Source organism: Electrophorus electricus, chromosome 25, assembly GCF_013358815.1.
Source record: "Electrophorus electricus isolate fEleEle1 chromosome 25, fEleEle1.pri, whole genome shotgun sequence".
NCBI classification, from domain to species: domain Eukaryota; kingdom Metazoa; phylum Chordata; class Actinopteri; order Gymnotiformes; family Gymnotidae; genus Electrophorus; species Electrophorus electricus.
In genome coordinates this window covers 4,983,901-5,010,634 of record NC_049559.1, presented here as the reverse complement: position 1 = coordinate 5,010,634, position 26,734 = coordinate 4,983,901, and the positions used below count along the sequence as shown (strand labels likewise).

General features: G+C 38.4%; 2 protein-coding genes and 2 non-coding genes across 4 annotated transcripts; 3 read left to right on the top strand and 1 right to left on the bottom strand.

The window, feature by feature from the left end:
* Nucleotides 1-1,212: 1,212 nt before the first annotated feature.
* Nucleotides 1,213-9,487, top strand: wdfy2 (WD repeat and FYVE domain containing 2). Its single transcript, XM_027023298.2, has 12 exons — nucleotides 1,213-1,644; nucleotides 2,252-2,319; nucleotides 3,123-3,196; nucleotides 4,170-4,224; nucleotides 4,472-4,622; nucleotides 5,533-5,645; nucleotides 6,098-6,224; nucleotides 6,613-6,718; nucleotides 6,873-6,974; nucleotides 7,243-7,373; nucleotides 8,146-8,254; nucleotides 8,438-9,487. Exons 1-12 carry the CDS (start codon nucleotides 1,508-1,510, stop codon nucleotides 8,465-8,467), a joined length of 1,203 nt encoding a protein of 400 aa, XP_026879099.1. The 5' UTR covers nucleotides 1,213-1,507; the 3' UTR covers nucleotides 8,468-9,487.
* A 3,028-nt stretch (nucleotides 9,488-12,515) lies between these two features.
* trnal-caa lies at nucleotides 12,516-12,627 on the top strand. Its single transcript has 2 exons — nucleotides 12,516-12,553; nucleotides 12,582-12,627. It is a non-coding gene; the product is annotated as a tRNA-Leu (tRNA).
* A 391-nt stretch (nucleotides 12,628-13,018) lies between these two features.
* Nucleotides 13,019-13,129, top strand: trnal-caa. The gene is made up of 2 exons: nucleotides 13,019-13,056; nucleotides 13,084-13,129. It is a non-coding gene; the product is annotated as a tRNA-Leu (tRNA).
* A 71-nt stretch (nucleotides 13,130-13,200) lies between these two features.
* rubcnl (rubicon like autophagy enhancer) lies at nucleotides 13,201-26,602 on the bottom strand. The gene is made up of 13 exons (XM_027023283.2): nucleotides 26,457-26,602; nucleotides 24,859-25,558; nucleotides 23,922-23,983; nucleotides 21,651-21,816; nucleotides 21,290-21,344; nucleotides 21,048-21,174; nucleotides 18,525-18,667; nucleotides 17,675-17,739; nucleotides 17,298-17,536; nucleotides 15,423-15,484; nucleotides 14,849-15,002; nucleotides 14,547-14,637; nucleotides 13,201-13,760 (listed from the first exon to the last, which is right to left on the bottom strand). The coding sequence occupies exons 1-13, from the start codon at nucleotides 26,595-26,597 to the stop codon at nucleotides 13,666-13,668; spliced, it is 2,100 nt and encodes a 699-aa protein (XP_026879084.2). The 5' UTR covers nucleotides 26,598-26,602; the 3' UTR covers nucleotides 13,201-13,665.
* Nucleotides 26,603-26,734: the final 132 nt, after the last annotated feature.

Genomic DNA, 26,734 nt, shown 5'->3' with positions numbered 1-26,734 from the left:
TAGCTTTAATGTGAACACATGTTAAATTAGTGCAAGGATGCTTAAATATTTTTAGGAGTACTGTGGATATAAATCACATACAGCCTACTCACTGCTAGAAAGCAGCATGAAAGTAATTCCATGTCTTTCAAGGTATACTTATGCTTAAGATGTAACCATAGAGTGTGTTCACATTCTTTCCTTATTGTTGAGTGAAAATACAAATAAATAAATAAATAAATCGGGTGTGGGCACATTATGCTGTAATTAAGATACTGATACCACTCTTGACTTTAACATAACCTAAGTGCAAGGAGAAATAAGTTGTTGTCATTAAACTCTGAAGTTTCAAGTAATTACATAATTGTGCATTTATTTAGTTAATGGTTGAACATGACCCAAAATAAATGGCACTTAGTGGAAGCTCTTTTGTACAGGCAAATCACAAGCCACTTGTGCAACGCTCCAACTCCATGGTCAGGCCACATGGATTGTTATGACAATAAAACCGAAGTATCCAGGAAATAATTATTACAAAATATTCTAAGTCCCCATGTCTCAGTCTAACAATTTTAGTCTCTCAATTTTAGTAATAATCATTAAAAGTATGTTCTCCTAGGTCATGACAGTGTTAGTATAGCATGGCAAATTGCAATCATGCTAGTTTGCGGGGTTTTTTTTTTTTGGCAGATGCGAGATGGAAATTCTGTTTAAGATTTATATTGTGGACTTTTATCCACAAGCACGTGTTCTTCTCCTTCCGTATCTAAAGACTGGCTATTTGTCCTGCAAGACCTGCAGGAAAAGAGGTGGAAACCAGCACACACCTGCACCATCACGTTAAGTTCAACAGAGTGCTGCATCTCCAGTATCCCACAGTATCCTCCCGTCCTTCTCTTTTTCAATACCTTTTGCAGCTCTTACTCTCATATTACAGAATCATTACACATACACACTGCAGGCGCGACACATTCTTGACTTATTGGTGACACAAATCGGTTTTTCTAGATCCGAGGAACAAACTCAAACTGGTGAGCGAGACGGTCAGGCTTGGTTGTGACACAAAGAAATTCATAAAAAATAAAACTGACTTCGTCGACTGCTCGAATTAAGAAACAATCACCATATACAAGCACGGGGCACGAAAATTTATATTATCCCGCTGCATCATTTTAGGATTATTACAATATCCTCCATTCTGTTACATACGGTGACGTTTGACTTCCGGTTATTCATATCCTGAGTGTTTGAGGTTCAGTAACGCAGGGATATCATTTTCTGTGCCAGAAGTCAAGTTAAAATATAGTGGGTTTGCTTCGTTACAAAATACCGCCTGTAGGACGCAGCGGTTTGAATAGTGAAGGGCGTCGTGAGTAACTAGCCGAGGTCTATTCTGGTCAGCTGACCTTCAGCATCCCTGTCCGACTCAACCTGGGGAGGGGACAGGGGGACACGGTTTACCACCGCAGTCACGCTGGGGTGTTATGTTTTCGAAAAAGGACCGAAATAACGCAGCGTTAACTTCCCCATGGCGGCCGAAATCCGCCCTCTTGCCCAGGCTCGGACGCCTGTCTTGCTGAGTGAGATCGAAGCGTTTCAGGACGTGGTGAACACGGCCGTGATCATCCCGAAGGAAGACGGTGTTATAAGCGTCTCCCAAGACAGGTATGGCGATTAAAACCGTCTAATTTGGGATTAAAATATACGGTAATGTAGGCGTGTTTACAAAACATAGCTACGGTTAAACGTCCAAGTGCCGGGTTTGTTTAACAGGTAAGTCCAGCTGGCACGGTCATCTGTTTGGTCAAACTACGCGGTACATATGATAAAATGCTTCACAACTGAAATGACATGGCTAATCCTTGTTTTGAAACCACAATTACTGTGCAGAATCTTAACAATTAATATAGCGTGAAGCTGGGAAACGTTCCAGGATGACTATCTAACGCTCCTTCTGTATTCATTTTAAATGCAAATTCACTATGTTTTGCATAGCCTTATGGAAATTCTGCCAGCAGAAATGCACACATTTGTCTAGACAACAGTACAGAGGAGGTTTACACAGCTGTAATGTTTTAATCTTGGGTAGAGAGTCGCCTGCTGGTTGAAGTTTAACAGGGCAGAAAATTGAAATAAATGTATTGGATTGGTGTGGATAAAAATCCAGGATTTTGATGTTCTTTGAGAACTCTATGAAATAACAAGTAAGTTGTAATTACTGTAATTGATAGTTGCACTCAATGGACTAGTAAATCGTGTCTGTTTTTCTTAGGACGGTCAGAGTTTGGCTGAAGAGGGATAGTGGACAGTACTGGCCCAGTGTGTACCATACAATGCCAGGTGAGTTGGCTCCACTTCATCTGCTGCTGACCACAGAGCTTTAGCTGAGCCAGGAGTGTTCAGATCCCTCACTGAGTAATTATCATTATCACAAGCAAAACTGCTTGACAGATTTGTCAGTGAGAACTCATAATTTTACCTAATGGCCTAGTTCTTTTGGGCTTGGGCAATCATTTGCTTTAGAATAAATAAATATTGATTGATGGTACAACAACAAAGAATTGCTGTTGAAACAACGTTCAACGATTCATGAACTTTAACATGAACTTTGTCATTTAATCCAAGTTTATTAGACATTTCCTGATAATGGCGGTCAGAGGCCTGTTTCAAATTCACATTTAATGTCTCACAACAGTACTAACAGGACTGAGGACTGTGCTGATCTGTTTAAAATGGACTAGGATAGCACATTTCCATCTCTTTGTTACATATCAGTCTACATTATGATTTAAGCAGGACTACCCTGGTTCAGTGTGGAAGGTGTGACTTGGGAGAGGATAGATGGCCGTGCTGTACATTACCTCTCTACTGTTCGAGTGCTGTGTCAGAGACTGTGTACATGTTTAGGCTGGTTAAATCAGTGCTGGAGCTTGTATCCAGTTCTCCTCTGAGCATGCATATTTCCTGTTGCTAGTCCACATTGTCTTCAAAACTGTTTTGTGATTGTGAAATCAGTCCACATTCAGCCAGTAAAGGGTGTGCCTGTGCATATGTTTCTGTATGTTTGTATCTCAGTGTTTTTGCTTTTGGGTGTGTGTGTTTGTGTTTATAGCTGTCATGATTACTGACCCGCTGTGTTGCAGCTCCCTGTTCGTGTATGTCTTTCAACCCAGAGACCAGGAGGATTTCTGTTGGGATGGACAATGGAGTCGTCTCTGTGAGTGAGCAAAACAAAACCTTAACGTGTGTGGCCTTCACAAATATTACATTCGGTTCACTAACCAGCACTGCAGCTATTTGTATTTTTGTGTGCGTGCATGTGTTAAAAAGATACCAGAGATATCTTTATTTGGCCTGCGGCCTTGTGTCTGACATCTGTGATGATATTCAGTATAGCAGGATCTCTTCTTGTGTGTTATCATTTAAGCAACCAGAAAATAGAATCAATAGTGCATATTTTGAAGGGACATCCTGCGTTTAACAGAATGTATACTTCCCAGCATAAATGTGTTACATGCCTCAGTCACTAACTAATCTTTACTTATAAAACTGTTCAGATAGACTGTTTTTCATTACCAAACCTCAGTATTACTACACCACAACATGCTATGATTAACTTGCCGAACACTTCAGATATTGTTCCGACTAATGAAACCACTACATTTGTCATGTACTTGTAAATCAGATGTTCTTTTGATGGATACATGGACCAATGTTATGCCTCTAAATGTAATGTAATTTAGTGTTGACTGCATGTGGTGCATTCAAATGTAGTGTAATTTACATTTGTAGTGGTTGATAAAGTGTAGTGTGTAACAATGCTGCCTCTCCCACTGGCGGGTACTGGGGTTCAATCCCCCTTCGAGGTACCACATACTATACCAATACGAGTCCTTGGGCAAGATTCCTAAACCTACATTCATGTACAAAAGCACATACACAGAATGTAAGAGGTTTTCAGATTGTTGGTCTTGGCCATACAAAAGACCCTACAAATAATAAAGTATAATTCTGTACTGTTAGCTATTATAGGCACTCTAAAGATGTTGTTGCCTTAAGGTACGACTTACTGTGGGCAGAAGCTTTAATTGTATAATGGCTCTACACAAATATTTGGATCACGTGATTATTTTATTTGGCATGCTAATCTAAAATGTTTTTTGTGTGTATGATGTCTCCTATCTTTTCAGGAGTTTATCCTGTCTGAAGACTACAATAAAATGACACCAGCTCGTACGTATCAAGGTGAGTAGAGTGGACATGGCTATAATACATGATAAAGTCATACTTATGGTATTTGTGACAGTTTATTTCCCATTTTTGTTTGAGAACATACAGTATGCACAGAACTTATGCATAGTCTTGACGCTTTTTTATTTTTTTTTTGTGGCCATGATGTGTGTATGTGTGTGTTCTGCTGAACTGTGTGTGTGTGTGTGTGTGTGTGTGTGTGTGTGTGTGTGTGTGTGTGTGTGTGTGTGTGTGTGTGTAGCTCATCAGGGTGGTGTTACTGTGGTGTTATTTGTGTTGGAGATGGAGTGGGTCCTAAGCACAGGCCAGGATAAGAGCTTTACCTGGCACTGTTCAGAAAGTGGGCAGCAGCTGGGCACCTACAGAACCACAGCATGGGTGTCTGGACTCCAGTATCCTTTAACACCACACACACACACACAAACACACACACACAACCTTATTCAATGAATATTGGTAGAAAGTATAGTGCGGAGTTTCAGATCATTTACTGCAAAAAACAGAAAACTGCACAAGTTGTTGCTTTCTGAGGAGTGAAAATCTTGAGATGTTTTTGTCATGAATCTTTTGTCACAGTACTAGAAATAAAACATTTATGCACAGGTTAGAATACATTATATCTGATATAGATGTCCCGGATGGGTACTGAGGAGTATAGTAGTTAGCTGTTCTCTCACAGTTTAAAGAAGAGTGCATGGTTCCTGTTGGGTCATGTTAACGGAACAGTTAGTACCCTACATACGTGATACTTTTTGGGACTTGAGGTGACTGGCTCAGAGCATTGCAGCAATTGACGTTATAAATTATAAAGGCAGTGTGTGCTAGGATATAACTGTTATAGTGAGAAATCACAGAAAAAATACTGATATTGCCCCCCATCAATTCTAGTAAGATGCCTGAGATCGCCTCAAGTAGAGACAGTCCTCCTGTCTAGTAAGTGACGATGACACATACACAAACACTAACGTGCACAGATTATCAGCATACCAACATTTAGAGACACCTTTGAAATTAAAGCAGTTCTTTTAAGCATGTAATGGAGGCAGTGTTACAGTGTAGTTTGCTTTTTGTCTCTGCAAACAGTTGCAATTTAGTAAAGTCAAAATAACACAGTAATATTATAACATATTAAAGATGCCCTTACTTAAAACAATATTATCTGAACACAATGAAAATGTTTTGGTTTTTTTTGTACACAGACATAAAAGTGGCTCACATTGCCACATCACAACAAACTTTATTTTGTCTTTGTGAGAGGTTAGGAGACATCGGTGGCATTTTCCTTGAAAAGCTGTCTGTTAGGTTTGATGTGGAGACCAGACATGCATTTGTGGGTGACTATTCTGGTCAAGTGACTATTTTGAAACTGGAGCAAGATAACTGTAATCTGGTCACCACTTTCAAAGGTCACACGGGTATGTATTTTATAAGTAACATCACTAAAATTGCACATTATCTTTTATGAAAAGATACATATGCTTTTCTAAAAAATAAGACATGCTAAGTCTATATGATCATGAGAATAGTATATACTTTCATGAGCTTTTCATGAGAGTATTGCTATAAGTTGCTTGATGGCTGGCCGGTGCTGCTTTTAAATGCACTTTAGCTAGTTCAGCTAAGTTATGTTTATTTATTAGTTATTTTTATTTCTATATAAAATCCTTATATTTTAGACTCAAAATGAAATGCATTATTATTATTATTAGTGAGCACAGTGAGTGAAACAAAGAAACCTGTTTTTTTTTGTTGTTTTTTTTACTTTTTTGTTTTTAATAGATGTATTATCTTTGTTCTTTGAATGTGTGTGTGTGTGTGTGTGTGTGTGTGTGTGTGTGTGTGTGTGTGTGTGTGTGTGTGTGTGCAGGCAATGTGACTGCTTTATATTGGGACCCAGTACAGAGGGTCTTATTTTCTGGAAGTTCAGATCATTCCATTATTATGTGGGACATTGGGGGACGGAAAGGAACGGCCATTGAACTCCAGGGACACAAGTAAGAACTAAACAGACTTCAAAGTATACACATATGGAGACACATAAACAGGACACATAAATAAAACAAAGTTGACTATCATATACATACTTTCTCAAGACAGACAGTAGTGCTCTCTATATATAGAGAATATATGTTAATGCTTTATATGTTAATGCTTTATATGTTAATGCTTTATATGTTAATGCTCTATATATTAATGCTCTATATATTAATACTGTTAAGTGATGTGCAGGTGATTTCTGTTATGAATTTAAGGGGTGTTTGTGAGTGCGCACATGCACATGCTTTTGCCTCTGTGTGTGTGTGTGTGTGTGTGTGTGTGTGTGTGTGTGTGTGTGTGTGTGTGTGTGTGTGTGTGTGTCTGTGTGTGTGTGTGTGTGTGTAGTGAGAGGGTACAGGGTCTGTGCTATGCTCCACATACTCGTCAACTCATCTCCTGTGGGTCTGATGGAGGAATTGTCATTTGGAACATGGATGTTGCACGACAAGAGGTGACCGATTTGCTCACGTGTGCTGTGTAAGCAAACTAATGTGCACAAGAATGGTCATGTAAAGGTGTGTGTTGTTTGTATTTGTGTGTGTGCGTGCACTTGCGTGTGTGTCCGTCCGTCCCCTCTCTCTGTCTCTCTCTGTCTTTCCTCTCAGACTCCAGAATGGCTTGACAGTGACTCCTGTCAGAAGTGTGAACAGCCATTCTTCTGGAACTTTAAACAAATGTGGGACACTAAAAAGATTGGCTTGCGACAGGTGACCCTTCTCATACACACACTTCTCACATACTACACACCTAAATACCTATGCCATACATTTTATTTTCATGTTTGTACCATTCTCATAACTCTCACCAAATTTTTCATGTTTACTGGGGGGCACTATATAAACTCAATGCGAGAAATCTTTCACAGATGGACTATTGCTATTCAAGAAGCATCTAAGCTATCTTCCCCTTGTCATTGTGGGCCATAGCTGAAGGTATGCCTGTTTTTATTTATTTTTTTGTTTATTTTTCCCCCAGCATCATTGCAGGAAGTGCGGACAGGCTGTCTGTGGGAAGTGCTCATCTAAGCGCTCCACCATCCCACTCTTGGGCTTTGAGTTTGAGGTGCGGGTGTGTGACAGTTGCCATGAGTCCATCACCGATGAGGAGTGAGTGCCCTCCATAAAAATGCTTTATACTGTTGGAACACCATATTTTACTTATCTGCCGACTATTTTTTGCAGATCTGGGCTTAAGGTGCTCCAGTAGTTAGCTGCATTTCAGCTATAACTGTTTTTAGTTCAAAAAATATTCTCCACATGGAATTCAGTGTCAGTAGAGCAGCAACAACCACTTTCACAGTTACCAGAGTGCTATTCAGTCAGCAGCTACTTTCTATGTTGCCACATAACATGCTGTTTGCTCTAAAGGCTCCACTCACTATCATGTAGAACTGAAGTTGATTAAAGAATAGGAATTTCAATCTTAGTCTTCACTATGATATAATCTTATTTCATTGCAAACTTAATATTTTATGTAATATTATTTGAAAAGATACAAAACTATGATTATTTTTATCTTATTATTTTTAATTATTGTAATTGCAAATGAGATTTGTTATGGCAGCAGTTGACTACAAGACGGTAATATTACAGTACATTCGAACTTTATTTAATTTTTGTAATTCGATGTTGTATAAGTGCTTAATAATTAGCTGTTGATTCAGGTATGTTGGAGCAGGAAGAAGGCTAATTTGTTTTTTTGGAACTGCAGCTTGACACATGTTCTATCCAGAATGAATAGTTTATTTACTGCCTTAAGTCTTGATGAATGTATGGATAGACTTGTTTGTTTTTGTACCTGTTCAGTGTTTTGATGTCAAATCTACATGCTGTGTGGTCTGATCACTAAAGGACACTAAGGTTTTGTTTGTTTTGTAAGACGGGCACCCACAGCAACATTCCATGATAGCAAACATGCAGTGGTGCACATGCACTATGAGCCGACCAGAAGCTGGTTGCTGACCTCTGGTGCTGATAAAGTCATTAAGGTCAGGCAGCAGCATAAGAGTGCGACACACACTCACTCACTCACTCACTCACTCTCTCTCTCTCCCCCCCTCCCCCCTCCCCCCAGAGTTCTACAAGTAGCATGTGTATTTCAGTAGTGGAATTTTGTAATTTATTACAGAAAGTTTGATTTATTTTGTGTATGTCTGTTCCTGTTTCTGTAGCTATGGGACATGACTCCTGTGGTATCCTGAAAATTATCCTTAGCATGGACAAGAGTGATTGGCACAAGCTCTGTGTGAATGGAAAAGATGAGTGCTGATCACTATGGTTCATCTCATCACTGCTGAGGAGCTGAAGATCTGTGAGAGGTTCTGCCTTTGTGTCCCTGCAGAAACAGAGCAGTAAACACAGACATTAGCAAGAAAGAAATAAACCCAAGGAAGTTAAGCAATAGTAGAGTGTAGAGATATTGGCAAAACATACACCCAAAATTATGTGTGCGCATGTGTGTGTGTGCATGCATTTGTGCTCGAGGTTGATGCGGGACCATGTATGGCCATGTTAAAATGGGCTAGTCAAATTCTGGCATAATCACATTCTGTCTAAATATTTAACATATGTTACCTCCTGTAAACCTAGTTTGGCCATATACAATTTGCAAACATGAACACATGCACAAATCAGTGTTCTATATAGTGAAAGGCATGGTTTAAGAAAAATGCTCACATTTTAAGCGCTTTTTCCATGTGTAATTAATTTATGTAATCTTTTGTGTCAACTCCCATTAATCACTGTTTATTGATCATGAAGCATTGATTTGATATTATTAACTAAATGAAACTAGCCCCATTTGGCTGTAGTAAAGATTACATGTGATAATTTGCAGAGTCAAGTTCACTGGTATTGCAGGGAAGGTCCCCCTGCGTGCATTTATTTATTTATTTATTTCTGCAAATGATTGGTTCTCTGATTCTGGTTCGACTTGCTTGGTAATGAGCTACATAATGCAATCTTTTGTTAAATTGTATACAAATTGGAACATTTCAAAGGATGCACAATCCACTTTGGGCAGAATGCCTTCATGACTATTTAGCTATAACTTAATGAAAGAATCTGAACAAATGCTGTAAAAATGTTTTTTTGTAGTCTTAGTTTGTTGTTGCCTTGCCGATTGTGGAAATAGAGAAATATACATCAGAGCTTGTAGGCTACTGCCTTCTCCACACTATAGGATGTTTTAATTTTCATCCCATACCAAACATTTATGGATAGACACCTTTTGAGAATAAGATGGAGAAATATCTGCATGGTAGATAAAATTCTGTTACTGCCCCTGGGTCAGTAATTAGTAGCTACAATTTTGACATGGTCCAGTTGTATTAACCAGTCAGAATGCTTCTGTACAAAGTGGTGTTTCCTTCCTGCCAGTTATTTTGTACTTGCATGAGCACCACATAGTAGGCTAATAGGGGAGATGCTTTATAGAGCGATTTAGATGGAGGGTGTGGAACTGAACAGAGTGGGTGGATGCCTTGTGTGGCTAAGTGTGACAAGTCACCTTTAAAATACTCTTGGGTAGAACATTGCAGTTAACCAAAGTGCTAACAATGTCAAATATGTGTTTATGTATTTATCCCTCTGTTCATATTAAGCTGACTCTTGTGGTTTTGATACCATATGTATTTGCAGAACACTGTTAATGTTTTGAACATGGTGTTGGAACTGGTATTTATAAGTGATCATAAAGAAACTGATAGCCTACTTGTATATATATATATATGTGTGTGTGTGTGTGTGTGTGTGTGTGTGTATGTAAGGTAATGTAATGTTATATATATATATATATATATATATATATATATATATATATATATATATATATATATATATAATGAGCAGAGACTACAGGTGTCAATTTTTCTTGCAATGAAATAATATAAGAGATTACAATTAAAAATTTTGTGCAGTTAATTGTTACTCATTTGTAATATTGTGGATAAAATTAATTATAGAATGTATTAATGCATCCATGTAATGTACCTTCATGCTATTTATGCATGTGCACTGTCCACTAAAGCTATCTTGCCAAACTTAAATTAAGGATGCTACCAGTGTGAGTCATTGCTAGGAACTTTTGGTACAGATTGTCTGGGGATTTATAGAGTAACATTTTAGAAAGTGGGAAGTGAAATAATGTAGGTTTTTTTATTAGATGTAATGAGTAAAAAATATACCACTACATGATATTTTGTGATGATAAAGTGATGTGTGATGGATTTGGAACTGACTTTTAAACTGATTTTCTTTTTCTTAATCTTTTATAACCTGTGTAAAAATCTTCATTTTACATTGTAAGATCACCTTTCTGATCTTAGATTTGCCCTGAACTAAAAGTTGGAATGTGGATACTCTGATCAGTGCAAGAGTGCTCCACAATTGACGTAATAATTGTAAAACATTCTACAATATTTTAAAGAGACTTTCTTTGATTTGTATTCTATTTCTGGTAGTAGAATTGGACAACCTAGACTTGTTGCTTTTATCTTCCACACAGGTAGCAAACTCGGACTCAGTCCCGTTATCATCCACACAGGGCGATTTGGATGCCACTGTCCCTTAGACAGGAAGAAAGCACATGCAAAGAGCTATTAGCCCACTGTGCTGAACCTGGTGCTAAAATACAGATAATCTTAGCATCAACCCTGGATTTTGAACATTAAAAAAAAGGTTTTCATTAAGCTGAAAGGCAATGGAGACAAAAAACAAACAGGTAAAGGATGTGACTAATTCAAGACAATTTCAACACAAATTACACACACAAATTAACAATTGGAATAATAAACATAGGCATTAAATTTAAACTAAGTACAGTCTGTGGCGAAGTACAGGACATCTTGAGAGACCTCGCCATGCTACCTGCTCTCTCTCTCCACTCTGTGACGATGCCGCACTATGAAACACATGCTCTGGTAACTTTGAGAATAATCTTCAGCCAAAGTGTCTTTGGCCTTCAAACTGTCCTAAAACCATAATTAGATGCTGACATAATGTTTTGAACTGTCACAGCTCTCTTCACTTTATGTTGATGAGTCATCTGTGTTAAACATGTGCCTTCCTCTTACAATGTAATGACGGCCGGGCACACACACATACACATGCAAGTAGATCATGCATAAATAAGCAAGTGTAAATGATCATATCCATATCTAAATAGTATGTGTGTGAGAAATAGAGGTAACACATATACAACACCATATGTCCGAATCAGGTCAGATATGGAGAAAGTTTTTTCCCCTTAAGTTTGAGTAAGGCCCCAGCAGCCACAAATCCAAACAGTGTGCACTTATAGCCAAGATCCAGAATTTGTCTACTCAGCTCAGGCCCTTCATGACTGGGAACAGTTTCTTCCCTCTCGTATCCACTGGCTGCCAATGGCATAATTAACGATTGTTTCCCAGCCATCCGGTGTCTTCCTCCACCTGGTGTTCTGTTCCCAGTGTAAGGGAGCACGCCTGGCCGAGGCCAACAATCCTGTGCCGATGAGGGCAGTGAGCCATTTCCCGTCTATGCTACACTTGACCCTAAAGTCTGCAGCTGCAGCCAATAGTGCTGGCTGTAGTGCCAACGTTGATGGTTGTCTTTACTGAAGGCTGCACACTACTCACTGGAGGGACACAGTCCTATTGTTGCTCAGGTTCATGCCACTAGTGGACAATGTCCTCTTCAACACAAGTTGTTATACTGCCACTCACTCGGGTGCAGCTCCGAACACCTTCTTGCTGACGCACCTGCATGGCATTGTGCTGTTTGCAGCGGTGTTTCCGTGCAAAGCATGAGTTGCACCGCACGTGCCTCGGCGATGGCTGCTTGGAGGCTCGCGAACGTGGCAACTTGCACGTGCCATCTCTTCTTCCGGCAACAAAACAGTTTAGGAAATGTAAAAAGACATTTTACACCTTAGTAGGTTAAATCAGTGACAGCTACACGTGAACTAGCTACCTAGCTAAACGACATACTCCTGATGTTTCCTAAGGGTTGTAAACGTTAGCTAGGTTATCTGGCTAAATCCGTTTCACAACTTCCTGAAATGAGCTTGTTAGCTAAGTACATAGACGGGATAGCTCAAGTAGATTATTCGTGGAAAATATATTAGTCGAGGTTAACGAAATTAGAGTTAGCTAAACGATTTTACACGGATAACGCCTCCTTGCCATATTATAAAAATGACTTCGTATCTTTCATTACAAACTAATGAAGTAGCTATAGGTATAGTCGTAGACTGTAGATGCCGCTTTGGTTGTCAGGATGGCCGAGTGGTCTAAGGCGCCAGACTCAAGGTTCAGCCCTTCCCTGAGTTAGTGGGGATTCTGGTCTCCGAATGGAGGCGTGGGTTCGAATCCCACTTCTGACACGCCTTTTTGTGGCGTTGTAAGTCCGAATAATTTTCAGTGTGAAACAGTGAAATACTTTAAAGTAATCCGCATTTCGCACGATTGCGTACTACACGAAAACCGAGGTCGTGAAAAGCTCAGATCAACGTTCGATAGTTTTTAGATCGTTAGAGTTAGATTAACCAAGGAGTTGTGTTGTAGGCTAATTAAGTTAACGCTACGAAACCAGACAGTGAAAACATGGCAGCAAAACATGGTTTGGTTACTAGACGTAAGCGATGCTAATTTCAAAAAGAAATCCACAAACCTACTAGTTAATCAGGGTTAAACTAATTTCAGTACTAATAACGTGAAAGTTCACATACTGTATCGGAAAAACTATAGTAAATATTCTTAAGTCATGTTTATAGTGTCAGGATGGCCGAGCGGTCTAAGGCGCCAGACTCAAGGTTTACACCTTCCTGTACAACGGGGAATTCTGGTCTCCGAATGGAGGCGTGGGTTCGAATCCCACTTCTGACACGACTTTTGGGACTTAGTTAAGGTCATTGTCCCTATGCATTAACATTAAGTTAATTTTTCTCGTTATTTTGAAGAAGAAAAGAAAAAAAAATGAAATAAATGAAAACAAGGATCCATTGTTTACAACTAGGATTTTTAAGTTTTTATTTGTTTTAATACATAGTATTGTTCTATGTATATTTGGAAATCAATCAAAAGTAGCTAAAACACTATACAGTTTATTTTTCATAAAAACCCCCCAAAACCTTTATATTCCTACATTATGACTGCTACAATAGTACAAATAGGTGATATGATTTGTAGCCTGATATATTTCATGGAAATACCAATACTCATTATCTTAATGTATAAAATATGAGAACATTCAACACTGAACAAAAACATAGGACCATGCATCAGTTAAGAAAATCCCTGCTGTAAAAGAACTAGGGAAAAAAGACCACAGCAGCACTTTATGACTGCCTCATAATAGCTCTCTAGTAAACCAGATGACCTCTAAGAAAAGATATGGAATTCCTGAAGAACTAGAGGGATGTTCAGATGTTCTGGAGGTTCTTTCGGCTTCGCAGTCGATCACATTTAGGGCATGGCTCATCTTGAAAACATGCCGTATGGAAACAAGTCCTACAGTCTGAGGCAGACACACAGAAGGGAGGGAGGAACAGAGGGGAGCGTGCTAATATTACTGTCTGGCTTCTTTTCAATGAGGAAAGAACTGGCAAACATTTACATTTCCTTTTTTTTTGGCATTTGGCTGGCAACTGCTACAATCTTAAATTCACACCTTGTGCACCCAACGTCACATTTTTTTAAATTTTTTTTTTGTAAAACACCTACTCAGAAAATCTGCCTCTGTTCTACTTTAAGTGCAGCTCTTGTAAAATGTACAAGAAGCTACAGTGCCATCTGCTGGACGAAATTGCACTTGCACTGCCTAAAAGGTACAGTGAATAATTATATGCTAAAATTGTTATACTGTGATGGTTTTTTGTGATATTTGTGACGAAACTGTCCGTATACTACTGCATATAATAATAATACTGTATAATCTGAGGGGAACCAAATCTGGTCTTTGACCAGCCAGGCTCTGTAACTGGAAAGAAACACACTTGATGTGGACCATCAACACCCACCCAATCCGAACAAGGAAGTATCTCCACTGGTCTGTTCATTTATGCTGTACATGAGTAGATTTTGAGGAAACACAGAAAAAAGTGTCTGTGTTTTCAAGTTTTAGACAAGCTAACCTCAGCTCTCAACTTTAAACAAAATCACTGACTGTACAGTTAACAAGTCTTCTTTCTCCCCAACTGGTACTATTAAATAAGGCACAAATGTTGTTCAAAGCTTGAACGATTAAATGATGTACAGTCATATGAGATCAGTAGAGGCAACAGGAAGTTGAGTGGCATCTGACCTGGGCAGCGTGTGCAGATGTCTGTCTGGAAGGGGAAAAGCACTTCCTGGCCACGACAGAACTCACAGATAAAGCCTTTAGCCTGGCAGAGCTACAGGGGGATACAGGAGATAAAAAATAGTGACAGAAGGAAAGATAGATACAGGAAAAGAGATTAGCTTTCATGAGTTGAATAAGAACATGAGTTGAACAAGAAATATTTAGGGCCTAAAGCATCAGTCTATACAAATTTAGCCCTTAGGCTAAAGCACTGAGTTTGATATTGGGCTCTAAATGACACCTGCAGTGCATGTTTAACACACCTCACATGACTCCACATGGGACGTAGCCACCCGGAGCATGGTTTTTGCCATAGTTACAAGCTGACCTCGCTTGACCCTGACAAGGTCGCCCATGGAGAAGAGGTGGGGCTCTTCGGTCAGGTGAGAGGGAAACTGCTGAAACTCGGCTAGGACCCTTTGCACAGAAACACCAGCCTCAAATGGCTAAGCAACATCAAGACCACACAGATCAGTCGTCTCTACTGTACATATTACTTCTCTTCCTCAAATCTTAATCACTCCTATACTTGACACATGAGATATTCGAGTTTTAAACATTGTTCAAACCTTTTCTTTATCTATGGATATAGTCTAATAGTATTCCTCAACACAGATTCCTTTCTCTCTATCTCAGCTGCCAGGAGATCTGTACCAGGTACTTGACTACTTGTTGCAGGACTATTGCGAGCTGAGATAGATAAAAATCTCATGTGGGATTTCTGAGGACTGGTCTAGGAATCACTGGATTAATGGCAAAAGTATAAATACTAATCAAGTTGTTTCCTTCCACACAGTGAGAGTGGGAATCTGGAGCAGTGGGACAAGGGCTCTTTACCCATCAGACAGTCGGCATGCTCTCAACAGCTTCTTAATGGCTATCATCTGTTCTTGTAGCTCCTGATAAAAGAACACATACATATAACATGAGAGGGAGGCTATCAGCTGTCCCAATGTCACCTTCTATCACATATACACCTGCTCACCCACACACTCTTGTAATAATACCTTTGTGAGGTATTTCACATTGTGAGGCTATCACTATAGCTACAAATGCTGACCCTATACTTGCAGCCTTTTCTTTGATCATTGTCAAGGAGACATCCAGTGCCAGCAAAGGCCTAAATACATACCCCCACACAAAAATATATTTTCATCAATTTGAATTACCTCTTAATGCTCTATTTTAGCTAAATGCATGACACTTTTTGAACCAACCTTTGATGAAAGTTGTGGCCAAGCAACCAATTATCATGTGAAAATTACACCCCACAGAATCCAGCACCCTACAGAGTCTGACACCCTACACAATCTAACATCTGACACCCCACAGAATGTGTATTTTTTAAAGATTTACCTATCATCTGCCTTGCTGATACCCTACAGAATCTGGTCTTTTGAGGGTCTCAAAAGATATTTTAATGTCCCCTGATGCAGGAAATTGTACAGTGTTAGTATTACTTGATTGTAGATTGGCCTTTGTCACAGACCATCATATTTTGTTAAAAGGTTACATGAATAGGTGTGTATTTCAGGTATAGTGCTAGATTGATTTACTTCTTATTTTACAGACAGGTGTTTTCTGTTTCTGTCAGAGATTAATTTTTTATTTTTTATTTTTTTGTAAAATATATATTTTTAGATTCTAAACAGTTTTAGTATTGATTATTTGCAGATGATATTCAATTTTATTCAACAAGGCTTCATTTAAACCTTGTGAGTTTTTTAGGTTATCGGCACTGTTAAGGACTAGACGGTAGAACATTTCTAAATTCCTTACCATCCTAATGCTGATGAGACAGAGGCTCTGATTGTTGACCAAATAAGGTCATTTTTATGAATAAGCAATATACTGGGCCCCTTCTCTCAGTTGCCCACCCCTTTGTGTGTATTTAAGAGTTATTTTTGATCAGTCCCTACAATTTGATAACCATGTCATACAGCATATTAGATCTTGCTTTTGCCATTTTAGGAATATTAGGGAAATGAGAGTGGTAGTTTCAAATACAGAACTTGAGATGATTATACATGCTTTTATGTTGTCATATTTTGACTGATGCAGCAAACTCTTTTCAACACTTAGTAAGTCGCCCTTGATCCTCTGCAGGTCAGTCAGAATTCATCCTACTTAGTATGACAAATAGATGGTCTCACATTATTCCTATATTTAGATATCTTCACTGGCTCCCTGTAGTGTATAGGATCCAGATTAAGATTCTTACTCATGTACATTTACACTCGTACTCTTATTTATGGGGTATTGTATGATCACCCTCTTGCATATGTGACTGATTTGCTTCACCGCTCTTGTTCCCTTAGGTCAAATGAGCGTAGTTTGCCAGCTGTCCCGTGTACCCATTAAAGAAATCATGGTAACCAAGCTTTTGAGGTTTTAGCACTCTTGTGTGGATTAATTTAAACAGCAGCTAAAGATGTATTTGTTAAGACAGGCGAATGGGTAATCTGTGTGTTTTCATTTAGTGTTTTAATGTAACTATTCAGTATTTTTGTCTTTGTGTATTTTTGGAATTTGTAATATTTACTGTGTATTCTATTTTTAAACATGTGCTGTAGTGGTTATTTAAATGCTTTTGTAAACCACTTAGTGACTAATGCCTGTGAAACGTGCTATATAAATAAACTTTCTCTTCTGTCTGAGCTCTTCCATGCCAACCCTGCTTAGGCTGGCACAGAACCACATGGGTAAACATACCTTGAATCTTTGCAGCTCCCTTGCCTGGCTGTACAGGTCCTTAGCCACGCTGGTGAGCTTGAACAGTGGCTGCTCCCATATAGTGTCCAATAACTGCTTAGAGAAGAGGCAGACCTGGTAGCTGTTGAAGTCCCAGCGACTCAGGACCCGCCCAGGAATCACCGACTCCCCGCCATCATGGCAAACATTGCAAAAGTACCTGCCTAGGTAGTCGCAGTAACGCAATTTTTTTATGTACCCTGGAGGATGGTGGAAGAATCAGAATGGACAAGACACGACAGCAAATAATTACTTTTTTTAAAGTGAAAAATGAGCCAAGCTGTCATGATTTTTAGGAGCACATAGGATGTTAAAAGTTAAAACCACGAGGGACGTACGTCGTTCAATTTCTGTCCCACAGCCAGCACAGAGGAAGTGCTGAGAGGCAATGACATCACTGCGCCTGTAAACATACTAATACCTTGAATATTTTGCACTCACAGCGAGCAACCCCACAGTTGTTCAGTGATGACAAAGTGAGCCTTTGAATCTTTTTAAACCACCATATATAACATTGGTTCACTACTTGAAGCTTCATTCACAGTGTATGTAGGCGACATCTCCTGATGAAAAGGATACTAAATGGTCAAGAACGTTTTGTGCACAATGCACATACACAGTAATGAGACCAGTTCTCTGACCGTGTCTTCAACATTGGTGATTATTAGTCTTTGGTGCTACATTTTAGAACCTGTCATATATATTCACTGGAAAGTTTTTTTTTTTCATTCATTTTCACAACCCCCAGTAGACCTAGTCATTAAAACAGTAAGAAAAACACTCTTCCTTCAAACCGGTGCTCTCATTTCAGGGGCAAAAATATGTTGTGAGTAGTCACTTTAACATTATACACATTGAAGAATATGTCCGTACCATTCATGTTCAACATAACATTTAACATTCAGGCCTAGATTCAATTAACGCTACACCACTCATTAGTGTAATAACAGGCATTTTACAAGTGAAGTAAGACATTGACTGCAATACACTACAGAACTCAGTTATTCTGGTTACAGTGGACTAGTGCTTTTCAAAATCCATAGTTGAGTGGATCATATGATTATTAGTGCATTCATTCTTGTGTAATCATGTTAGCATCACTATTGCTTAGTTCTCAAGGCAGGTTTTCACTCTCGGTCTCAGCTTTTATAACACTGTCTAAATGGGGCTGGGAGCTTTCATGCTTACCTTTGTGTTGGCTGCACGCTGAATATTATTTGGAATCGAGGTGGAGCCCAGTTTAGTGTTCCTCTCATTCTGCTACGCTGTCGTATCTCTTCACTCAGACTGACTCCATCCCTCATCACCACCGATACAGTGTCAGTGGGAATCTGTTGCCAAAATAAGGTTAATAGTCTTCAACAATGCAAGATTCAAGCCACTAAAGGTAAGAATAAAAATGGAAAGGTCTCGTTCGCCTAGCTTCAGAATGGGTCAACTATTAATGCGACTACCTTTATACTTTACATTGTCTTCATCATCCCAGTGATGTGTACCATGTGAGAATGCTGTTTGTATAGTTCCCTCCATGCTGGACAGGAAACTGTTGTCAGTTGGTTTTAAATCACTACATATGTGATTGAACTCTGAGCTTCCTTTCAGGTGGACACCAGGTGGCCAAACTGGGCAGTGTTACCTCATCACCTCTCACACTTGACACAGGTCTTCCTTGAGGAAGTGTACTGAGCACTCTCCTGTACTCCCTCTACACGCACAACTGTGTAGCCTGTAGCAACTCCAACCTTGCTGTGAAACATGAGCCCACTCAGAATATTCTGTACTTGTGCTATCGAAAGCATCTTAACTGGATGCATCACACCCTCTAAAGCACAGCAAAGAGAGTAGTGTGCAGTGCTCATGATCACGGGGATCGAGCTTCCCTCCTTCCATGACATCTATGCATTAGAACATTAATAGTAATACCCTTGATCCACTCATGAACCCATGCACACTCCCATGCTGCCTATGCACAGATTAGGTTATTTATCACTATAGTCATGACACTTATATGCACACTTTGTGTATTGCACATATATTGTCTAATGACATGCGTCTAGCCACACAGCTTCCATCATGTGTTGTCCGATGTCTACTGCATTGTATATATTGAATGATATTGTATAGTGTCTATTACACAATGTCTACTGAAGTGTCTACTACAGTGAATGTTGTAGTGCACATCGCATTGTATTGCACAGCTTGTATATTTGTTATATATTACATGTATAGTTCTTGTATCATTCATATATTGTGTTCTGTGTGTTAACTACACTGTTTGGTGGACCTTTGATGGTGCTTAAGTTTATTATTCACATGCATGTCTTGTAGTGATGCAACAATAAAAGTAATTTGAATTTTTTTTGTTAATGTGCTAAGAAAATGAACACAACACTACTCTTTTCTGCTAGTGCTCTCATTTCAGAATGGATTTATAAATGCTCAATATTTATATTTATAAATGCTCAAAGTCAGTATTTGTTTGTCACAACATTATCGTAAATGTGTTATTTCACTGGTTTGATAGCTGATGTTTTAAATGAAAAAAAAGAGTAGATGTTTTGACTGGTACTGTTTTGAGCAGTTGTGTAACTGCTGGGAGTAAAAAGGGGGCATTTGCACTGGAGCCTGTAGTGTGTGGGGCACGGCAGTGCAAATTACATCATTTTTATTAATGCTGTATATATAAGCACTGGGGCCAATAAGATTGTAATTATGCCTGTGAGTAGTCATTTTATCATCATGAACATGGCATGCTTATGATACAAGGCAAAAGAAATGCCTGTGGAGAATATGCTTATGCAACTATAATCAGAACAACAATTACATCAATACAGCACCTACTACCTTTTCACCATAGCATTCAACATTTAGCCCTAGATACAGTCAATCTTACTCCAATCAATAGTGTAATGACATATTTTATACTCGTGGAGTAAAACGATGAGCGCAGTGCATTATATGACTGATTTGTCTTGGTTAAATCTGACTGGTACTTTGAAAATCTATAAGTTAGTGGATCATATCATTTTAAGTGCATTCATTCTTGCTTAATTTTTAATTTAAAAAAAAATCAGAACTGTTTAATTTACTGACCCTTACCTTATGTTTACTATACTTAATCTGCCTTTACACTGCTTAACCTACCCTCACACTTCTTATCTCACCTTTACACTGCTTAACCTACCCTCACACTTCTTATCTCACCTTTACACTGCTTAACCTACCCTCACACTTCTTATCTCACCTTTACACTGCTTAACCTACCCTCACACTTCTTATCTCACCTTTATACTGCTTAACCTACCCTCACATTTCTTATCTCACCTTTACACTGCTTAACCTACCCTCACACTTCTTATCTCACCTTTATACTGCTTAACCTACCCTCACACTTCTTATCTCACCTTTACACTGCTTAACCTACCCTCACACTTCTTATCTCACCTTTACACTGCTTAACCTACCCTCACACTTCTTATCTCACCTTTATACTGCTTAGACTAACTTTCCAGTCACAGGGCCTACTTTTTATATTGCAGTAAAGTCTTATTATGTCTGTTATATACACCACATTGAAATGCAATGTCATTCTTTCTTGCAGCACAAAATGTAAAATCTCCCTAGAATTACCTCACGTTTGTAGTGAGTATTTTAGTGATACAGCTACATGTGATTATCTGTTTGTGTGTGCATGCGTGTTACAGCTCTCACTTTCTCCAGTGACAGGCATTGGTTGTAACAGCTGAGAGGCCCTTCAGAAGGGTGCAATGACTTCCTGAACTCAGAGAGCAGCTGATTGGCTAGGTCTTCTGCAGAGGTGCTCGGGACCTTCTGGGAACTGTAGAGACACACACAGGCAACTATACACAACAACTGAACATTCACTAGCACCTGATCCAATGAAACCTATAGTAGTGCCTTTCACTCAGCAGTGTATGGTAGTATTCATCTACCTGTGGACTGAGTTCTGGGAACCTCTGTTAGAAGAGACTCTATGAACACAGTAATCTGAAATTCACAGAAGGCTGAAAATGAGAAACTACCAGACATGAAAAAGGTTGTTGAATCAGAAAAAATCTCATTAAATTCACAAGGTCCATTAAGTTTTTATATTTTTTAGGTTTTATTTATTTATTTATTGAAATGAACATAACTATTTTCATTTTTAAAAACCACTATTCTATTTCTTTTTTTGTGTGTGACAAATTCTATATTCTGCAATGCCAAAATTCTGTGTGTAAATTTCCACATTAGAGAATTGCAAAATTTGTGTAATCCCAGTTTACATGAACACTTATAACGTATTGTTTTTACCATGATAACCACTGTCGAGGGAGGAGGTGGAATGGGTCTGGGAACCCCAGTGAGTGTTTCTGTCCATAGAAAGGTCTGTGACTATTAACTGCTCATGATCCGCAGCCCATCTGAAAGCCTCTAGAACTTCCAGCACCATGTCCACCACTACAAAGTGAGCATTCTCCTACACACACACACACACACACACACACACACACACATATATATATAATATATACAGTGGGTGAAATAAGTATTGAACACCACCAATTTTTTAAGTAAATATATTTCTAAAAGGTGCTATTGACATGAAATTCTCACCAGATGTTGGTAACAACCCATCCAATCCACACATGCAAACAAATCAAACCATAATGTCCATAAATTAAGTTATGTGTAATAATGAGAAATGACACAGGGAAAAAGTATTGAACACGCTTACTGAAATTTATTTAATACTTTGTAAAAAGCTTTTGTTGGTGATAACAATTTCAAGACGCCTTCTGTACGGAGAAACTAGTCGCAAGATAGGCCCATTCTTACACACAAACACTCTTCAAATCCTGAAGGTTCCATGGGCTCCTTCTATGAACTCTGGGCTTTAGTTCCTTCCATAGATTTTCAATTGGATTGAGGTCAGGCAATTCTAGCAGCTTTATTTTCTTTCTCGGAAACCAATTAAGAGTTTCCTTGGCTGTGTGTTTTGGATCATTGTCTTTGCTGAAATGTCCACCCTTGTTTCATCTTCATTATCCTGGTAGATGGCAGCAGATTGTTTTATCAAGAATGTCTCGGTACATTTGTCCATTCATCCTTCCTTCAATTATATGAAGCGTGCCAGTGCCATATGCTGAAAACAGCCCCACACCATGATGTTCCCACCTCCAAACTTCACTGTTGGTATGGTGTTTTTGGGGTGATATGCAATGCCTTTTGACCTTCCAACATGGTGTGTATTATGGCATCCAAAGAGTTCAATTTTGGTCTCATCTGACCAGACTATATTCTCTCAGTATTTCACAGGCTTGTCTACATGTTGTTGAGCAAATTTTAAACGTGCTTCAACATGCTTTTTCTTCAGCAATGGAGTCTTGCGTGGTGAGCGTGCATACAGGCCAGGGAGGTTGAGTGCATTACTTATCGTTTCCTTTGAAACAATTGTACCTGCTGATTCCAGGTCTTTCTGTAACTCTCCACAGGTGGTCCTTGGCTCTTGGACAACTCTTCTGACAATTATTTTCACTCCTCTGTCTGAAACCTTGCGGGGAGCACCCGGTTGTGGCCAGTTTATTGTGAAATGATGTTCTTTCCACTTCTGGATTATTTGGCCCCAACAGTGCTCACTGGAACCTTCAGTAGTTTAGAAATTCTTTTGTAACCAATGCCATCAGTATGTTTTTCAACAATAATGTTGCAAAGGTCATGAGAGAGCTCACAGGTTTTGCATATCATGAGATATTTCTTGCGTGGCACCTTGGTAATGAGACACCTTTTTATAGGCCATCAGTTAAACCAGCTGATATTAATTTGCACTAAGTGGCAAGATTGCTTTCTAATTACTAATATATTTCAGCTGGTGTCATGACTTTCCATGCACCTCTCTTTCTTCATGTGTTCAATACTTTTCCCTGTGTCATTTCTCATTATTACACAACTTAATTTATGAACATCTATGGTTTGATTTCTTTGAACGTGTGGATTGGATAGGTTATTACCGACATCTGATGAAAATTTCATGTCAATAGCAACTTTAGAAATATATTTACTTAGAAAACTGGTGACGTGTTCAATACTTATTTCACATCGCTGTGTGTGTGTGTGTGTGTGTATGTATATATATATATATATATATATATATATATATATATATATATATATATATATATATATATATATATATATATACACACACACATATACATATACATACATACACACACACACACACATATATATATATATATATATGTATGTTTGTATATGTATGTGTGTATATATATATATATATATATATATATATATATATATATATATGTGTATGTGTGTATATATATATGTATATATATGTATATGTATGTATATATATTATATATATATGTGTGTATATATATGTATATATATATATATATATATATATGTATGTGTGTATATACATATATATATAAATATAAATATAATATAAATATAATATAAATAAATAATTACATACACACATATACATATATATATATATATATATATATATACACACATATTCAAAGGCCCACAGACGCACGCTTATCTGTTTACCTGGTCAATATCCATACTGTTCCTGAAGAAGTCCCCATCGATTTCTTCCTTATTCACAGAACCTGAACAGACCACAAGCACATATGAAACTTCTTATATGTGTATACCTGTTGCAACCTTCCTACATTCATGGAATTATTAGAGGAAATTTAACTTAATTGTTAAACTTTTAATTCTGAAAGTGCCACCATGCTAGCTGATCTAGTCTCACTTTGTGTCCAGGTAGAAATATTCACAGAAAAATTTATGTTGGTTAGATCATACAAACGCATTAAAAACAACTACAGAACACTCATCTGTATTGTCTGAGATTGGTCAATATGTTCCCAGTACAAAATCCAACATTTGTAATTTCTTATGGGGCCAGTACTTGTAAGAAACAAAATATTCACAAACAAAATATTGTGCAGCCCTGAGCCATATGAACATGTGTTAGTTCTAAGGGAATCAGGGATGCAGAGAGGAAAGGTGACATCACTGCTGGCCATCCCTCCCCCGAAGCCTGTGGACACTTTATTTTGAAAGAGGACCTGGAAAAGATCATTTCTGGTTCTGCAAAAATGGGGTATGTGATACATATGATGAATCCAACCTCTTGGATTTTGCTTTGAAATATTTGTTTTAACATTTTGATGCCTTTGGAGCCTTCTGCCTTCTTACACAGTTAATATATTCAAATTAGCTAAGTATCACAATACTTTTTTAGTACTTGTACTGTGTTTGCTCTCCATATTTATAAATATCCACTCTTATCAAGTGAATTTCTTTTCCCCTTACAAGCAATCATCAGGAAAATCAACATCTTTGTATCAATGTGTATGAGGTTATGAGTGTATTGTGACATAAATGTGATAATACCAAGCATAAACACAAAGCAGACAGACAACTGGCTTGTTTTTTGTTGTGTGTATGTGCGTGTTTTGCCTGTGAACTTTACCGAAGATCAGATGTGTGCCACTGCTGGCTCTGGCTTTGTTATTTGGATATGGACCCCCATTCAGTGGGTGAGCTAGTCCCTCTGAGAGAGACAAATCTCTGGGATTAATAGTGTGGCACAGGATGTTTTCTGAGAGGTTTTCTTGCTTATCACTGTCTGTGGGTTGATATGAACCACAATGGTCTACTGTCTTTCCTGAGTGACCTTCGGGACCACAACGCAGAGCCGAGGGTAAAGCTTGGAGGAGGAGCTGAGTGGATGCTAATGATGAAAAAGCTGGCCCTTGTTTTTCAGGAAGTTCTAGCAGGTTTGGAGATCCAAAGGACTGGTTTCCAGCTGGGGCTGCAGAGAAGTTCTTGGCTGCTGGAGTTGAAGACAGCAAGCGAGATGTAGATCGTTCCAAAGATTGTCCACTACCATTCTTCACTTGGCAATGGGCCCGACGCAAAATGACAGGACTGCTCCGGGGCAGGTAGTACCACACACTCTCTGGGTCAAGTTGATTGACAGAGTCCCTTCCATTTGGATTGTTTCCAAAATAAGAATTCAGGCTACCTTGACTTGTGCGATGATCAACTTCAGTGATATAATTTCTACTTTGGGTTGTGGAATTGGAACAATTATTGTCAGCAGAATTAGAGTAAGATTCCAGTATGGAGCTGGTAAACTGGAGAATGTGTTTCATTCTCCTTGTACCTACCTGAAAAATATTTGAAAAAGAGCAAAGTGACAAGGAAGAGTTTAAGACAGAAGCCTGCAGATGTTCGGCTCGTGTAACTGCTATAACGGCTCTCAGTTGCTCCAAACGAGACAGTTAAGCCTGAATTAACAAACTTCTTCATTTAAACACCTTCTTCATTTTGTCTATTGCAAAGTTGTAAAAGGTTAGTGTAGCTGTACATTTGCCTGATAATCCAAGTAATGTCAAGTACAATCTTATATTACAATTATATTAATTATATTATTTATAGTTTAAAATGTATTGAAGGACTTAAAATTAAAATTAAGGAATTAAAATTAAACGTGACAAGTATAACAAGGCATTTTTTTTCTCCGTAACTAACTATTCAAAATTGCGCCTAATGTATATTCTTAATTACATTTTTTTCAGTTTTCAACAAGTACGAGGAATAACGGCCAAAATATTACCCAAAATACTACCCCAAAACCGAAAGACAAAATGCTTGACAAGAGCCACATTAAAGCAGCACACAATGTACCTACACTCACGACACAATAATGTACAATAATACAGGAAAAAGAGTTTAGAGGGCATATCAGTGACCTTACAAAGTTAAGGTTAGTTAACTTATTCCAAATAGGACACGTTGGCACCCCGAGTAGCAATGTTAACTTACCGCGTCGCTGTCAGAATTTCAGGAAATGTTTAGGTAGTTATGTCTCTGAGAGACGTTCATTAGTCAATACACACATGTATTTCCTCATATATTTCTAAAATTGTCCAATTATGGTACAATCGGTTAGAGGTTGATGGTTGCAGCAAGAGGCTTTACATACAAATAAACTAAAGGTGTGCTGAGTAGCCCATACATAAGAATAAAACCTACAGGCTTATAACAACCGTTAAGTCATCTTACCTGTGACACAGTTATTGTAACTTGCACTTCCTTCGTGTTGGGCAGCTGCACTGTTCGTAGAGGATTTAGTATTGTTTTATTTATGTAGTTGTTCACATATATTTTCATGGTTGTTTCACTTTCAGGTCTGCAGTTTACCATATACGTATAAAAAGAGGAACAGTGTGACTGTACAGAACTTTCCAGTTTCATTAGACTCAGGGGATGTGGTCTGCCCATGGGGCAACTCAAAGCAAAAGCTGAGAACTCAACTGAGAAAGGGGTCTGTACGCTATATA